Source organism: Fukomys damarensis, unplaced genomic scaffold (genome assembly GCF_012274545.1).
Source record: "Fukomys damarensis isolate Sample0158 unplaced genomic scaffold, DMR_v1.0_HiC HiC_scaffold_21, whole genome shotgun sequence".
Taxonomy (NCBI): Eukaryota; Metazoa; Chordata; class Mammalia; order Rodentia; family Bathyergidae; genus Fukomys; species Fukomys damarensis.
In genome coordinates this window covers 8533345-8538060 of record NW_022900933.1, presented here as the reverse complement: position 1 = coordinate 8538060, position 4716 = coordinate 8533345, and the positions used below count along the sequence as shown (strand labels likewise).

Sequence of the window (4716 nt, the reverse complement as noted above, 5' to 3'; positions counted from 1 at the left end):
GGATGTCTGAACAATGAAGTGGCATCGGGGTCTTTTTAGTTTCAGTAGGCACGGACAGGAGGCTCCCGTGCCAGTCCTCTGCAGGTCTTGAGATGTCCTGAAGTGCACCGCCCTCCTTAGTCTGGCACCTCGGCAGCTTCACTTCCCCGCACACATCCTGTTGTGGGGAGATGAGCAGCACAAGGTCCCTTTGAAAAGACGTGGGATTGACTGAAGCCTTATCTGAGAGGAAGATGGGTACAGTTCATCCACCCGGAGTTTACCCACCCACCTGTTCAGTGATGTCGGCATTATCCCAGCAACAACTGTATCCTCACAACTTTGGAGTGGAGGTCAAGGCGGAGGGAGGGGTGTAACACAGGAGCTGGTACACAGCAATGCCAAGAGCAGAAGGGTGCTGCAGGATAAGGAGGGCCATTCCCTGGAAGACTTCAAGACAAACACAACTTCACCTCTTCTGCCTGGTGCAATGAGGCACTGAAAAATGACACATTCTTCTCTGGAGGGTCCCTTTGATTTTGTGCTTATAGAGAGCAGCAGCCAATGTGAAAATTGTGAATTTCAGTGTTCATCCTATGAGGTGGGCACAGCCCAGATTCTCTTCCTCACCTTTTGGGTCCTTCCAGACTTTGATCTCTTGCAGCACAATTCAGAGACTGGCACTCAATAAATACCTGTGCCAAAGGTAAGTAACTTGCTAGGGCAAGCATAAGTCAATCTTGCATTTCTCCCTCTTTTTTTCCTCCCCATTTGACCTTTAGGGATCTGGTTTCGCGCAAGTAGTGAATTATTCACAGATGCTCATAGATATCAAGCTGGCCCTTTCAAGTCTGCCAGCGGGGTGGGGCAGTGAGGTGGTTTTGTTGTTTCAGAGTAGGAGGAGCAGCCTCCTCCTTCTCACTGCACAGGTGGATGCTTGTTTTTGCAAAGTCATTGTGGGATTGCTCAAAGGCCCATTGTGTGATTCCTTTGTGTCCTTGGCAAGCTCCTCCTTCCTCCCCACGCTTTCCATAGACCCTGAAGTGCGTTCACGCCACTCGCACACTCGCTCTGCTCTTCGCCATGGCTTACATTGCCAAGTCCTTCTACGACCTCAGTGCCATCAGCCTGGACGGGGAGAAGATAGATTTCAACACGTTCCGTGGCAGGGCAGTGCTGATTGAGAATGTGGCCTCCCTTTGAGGCACGACCACCCGGGACTTCACCCAGCTCAATGAGCTGCAGTGCCGCTTCCCCAGGCGTCTGGTGGTTCTTGGCTTCCCTTGCAACCAATTTGGACATCAGGTGAGCTGTTCCTTGTGTTGTACCAGGAACCGGGCTGACATAGTTTGAGCAGGAGGATACTGGAAAGGGGTGAATGACCATGTGTGTTAGTGTGGAGTTGTGTTTTCTCAAGCGAGGTCTTTAGCCACATGTAAGATGCCAAGGGGAACAGATACGTTCTGAGATTAAACGTTGAAGGCGTGTGTTTTTATTATTGTCTCTCCACTCTATTCCACGAGGGCTGATTGATACCAGGTATGGTCTCTCCATTGTGTCCTCAGCACCAGTTGCAAAGGGTCTCATTAAATATTTGTTGAATGAGTGAGTAGAGGAAACAGAAAGTTAAGATTAACACTCAAACCAGGATTGAACTGACTCAAGAGATCTTAATTCTGGTCTTCAGTGGCTCTGTGCCCTTGGAAAAGGCATTCAATTTTTCTTGTTACTTATCTGTAAATTGGAAATAATTATCCACTCAGAGGGCTACTGTGAGGTTAAATGGATGAGATACAAAAAAGGAACTAGAAAAATATAAAGTACTATGCAAATACAAGCAATATGCTATTTAGAGTGCAGACTTATTCGTTTAAATCGGAGGTGGAAAGTGAATATGGAAAAAAGAGAAAGGTTTGCAACAGGCATGTGTCTCCTCTGGGTATCACAGGTGCGCATCATTACAGACCTTCAGCTTGCGCACCTCCAGTTATCTTCTAGGGACTCTTCCATTTCTAGTGATGACCTAAATTGTACAAGCAAACAATGTCCCCCAGTGAACTTTCTAAGTTTAACTCCTTTAATTCACAGTGGCGTGAAGGAAAGAAAGGATTAGCCAAGGTGTAAGTGGGAAGGCTGAAGGCTCCCTGAATGTACCCAGCAGCACCCAAACCATCACTGCTCTCACGATGCCTTCACTCTCAGTTCTCTTCCAGCCTTTGTAGGAGAGACAGCAAGGGCGGAACCTCTTCGGAGGCAGCTCCAGCCCTAATGCTTTTAGCCTTACAACATATCTCTGGGCTAGCGGGCTGCTGGAAGGAGTCCATAACCTACCAGGAGCCAGCCAGCCATTGGTATTAAGAGATTAGAATATAGTAGAGATCAGCTAAGGCTCAGGAATGTCCTAACGGCCTGGAGCTGACTGTACGAATGGGTTCTCATGGGTCAGAGCAGGACTTTGTCCCAGAGGGAGATACTGATGTTCAGACTGGGGAGGAAGGGGTGGGAAATAGAGCTCTTACAGGCCTTTGGGGTTGTTGCAGGTGGGGAGTGCTGAGTGGGTACAGGATAGGGATGGCTGTAGGGAGGGGAACACAAGTAATAGCTTTTAAGTTAAAGCTTCATAGTTGAATACAGTGAGTGAAGATGGGGCCATGGACAGCAGCCTAGAAGAGGAATAATTACAATAAATTTCAGCCCTCAAGCACTTATTTTCTCAGTTGACCCCCAAAACATTTTCTAGAGCCTTAAACCCTGTAACCTATTTGACTCATTCCTGTTGCTTGCTAAGTAATTCCATGAGAACATCTGCTGTTGTCGCTAACTTGCTTTACCTTTACGGTGTCTGGACATGATCCCAGCTTACTCCTATTTGCGCTTAAGTTCTAGGACAAGGCAGGAGAAGAGCTAGAAGTGATAAATCCCATTCCAGCCAGCCTTACTTTCACCCTTGCTTTGAGGAGCTTAGTGGGGCAGAGACAAAGAATGTACTTAACAACAAACATGGGACTAAGGAGCAAGCAAGGCACAATCAGGGAGAGGAAACAGTGGGGGTAGAGAGTAAGTGCCTGTGTGTGCGTGCATGTGTCTGTACACGCAGGTAGCTGTGTCATAAGACAGGTAGTATGACTTGAGCCTCCTTTCCTTTCATTGCCCTGAATTCAAGGTTCCTTGAAGATTCAAACAAATAACTCAAGAACTGTCCAGGGCCAACCTGGGTCAGTCTGATCATCAAAGTGCAAGGACAGCCAGATTAGGAGCTACAGGAACTTTTAGAAATGGCCTACCACACCATAAAACAATAGCTGGGAGAGGGAAAGCCCAAGAGTAGGGAAAAGGAAAGACAGAGCTCATCATGTGGAGTGTATCAGAGAGAAAGGGGGAGGGAGGGAGGGGAGGATAATGATCTAGGGGAGTGAAAGTTGAAATATTTACAGGCGAGAGGTCCTTCGTTTTCCCCTTCCCTTTTCCATGTTGACTTTTCCTTCCCCCAGGAGAACTGTCAAAATGAGGAGATCCTGAACAGTCTCAAGTACGTGCGCCCTGGGAGTGGGTTCCAGCCCACTTTTACTCTTGTCCAGAAGTGTGAGGTGAATGGGCAGAACGAGCACCCTGTCTTCGCCTACCTGAAGGACAAGCTCCCCTACCCTTACGATGACCCACTTTCCCTCATGACTGACCCCAAGCTGATCATGTGGAGTCCAGTGCGCCGCTCAGACGTGTCCTGGAACTTTGAGAAGTTCCTCGTAGGACCAGAGGGGGAGCCCTTCCGACGCTACAGCCGCTCCTTTCAGACCATCAACATTGAGCCTGACATCAAGCGACTCCTCAAAGTTGCCATATAGATGGGAGCTGCTTGACTCCTACTCAGTCCGTCCCTGTCATTTTTAGGATTCAGTGTGCCCTTGGGGTACTTCTGGATCAGCCTTTCCCTCCATCACCCTCTCTACCCAAGAGCCCTGCCTTTCCCATCTCCCATTTCCTTTTCCACTCTCCCCTCTGGTTGGTGAATCAATTTGGGGCTCTATGACAGGTGGGCTCTGGGCCTTCACAGAGTGACGGCACCTCCCTAAACCGTATGGGTGGTATCTGAGAAGTGTGAATGGCCGGGAGCCAGCCTGCTGGATGAGTCCAATAAAGTGCAGCTGTGCAGTGGCCGGGATCTTGTGTCTTCTTCCCCGCCTGAGGGCAGAGGGGTATACAAAGTGCAGGTGGGACAGGAGCCGGCGGCACACAAAGGTGTGGGAGAGGGAGACTCTACCAAGAGCTACACTAATTGTGGTTGGAAAGCAGGCTGTAGTTAGGGTTTACAGTGGCAGCTGGAATTGTACCAGACGTGAGTTATATGATTTTATGACTTTCCCAGAACTGGAGAAAAAGAGGAAGTATTAAAGAGGAGTAAAGAGCAGGAAAAGAGTGGGCCCTTTAGTTGAACGTAGTGGGAAGTTGTTGGAAAATTATAACTAGGAAGGCATCACAGCACTGCAGGTACTAGGCCAACTACATACTACCTGTGCCTTGAAAAATTTCTGAAGACACTTTGGTCAACTTTGGGGTTAGGGCATGGTTACTGGGAACACAAATATCACTTTATTCTTTTCTGGATTAACTTGTTGAATAGCATGGTTTTGATCTTTTGCCAAATTGACTCTCCTTTTTAAAGTTCACGTTCTACCCTTGCTCTTAAGCCCATATAGTCACAAATTCAGGCACAAAGCAAAGAGGGATGAACTACTGAGT

General features: G+C 48.1%; 1 protein-coding gene across 1 annotated transcript; it reads left to right on the top strand.

Moving 5' to 3' along the window:
• Window positions 1–707: 707 nt before the first annotated feature.
• Gpx2 (glutathione peroxidase 2) lies at window positions 708–4122 on the top strand. The gene is made up of 2 exons (XM_010603037.2): window positions 708–1284; window positions 3471–4122. The coding sequence occupies exons 1-2, from the start codon at window positions 1063–1065 to the stop codon at window positions 3819–3821; spliced, it is 573 nt and encodes a 190-aa protein (XP_010601339.2). The 5' UTR covers window positions 708–1062; the 3' UTR covers window positions 3822–4122.
• Window positions 4123–4716: the final 594 nt, after the last annotated feature.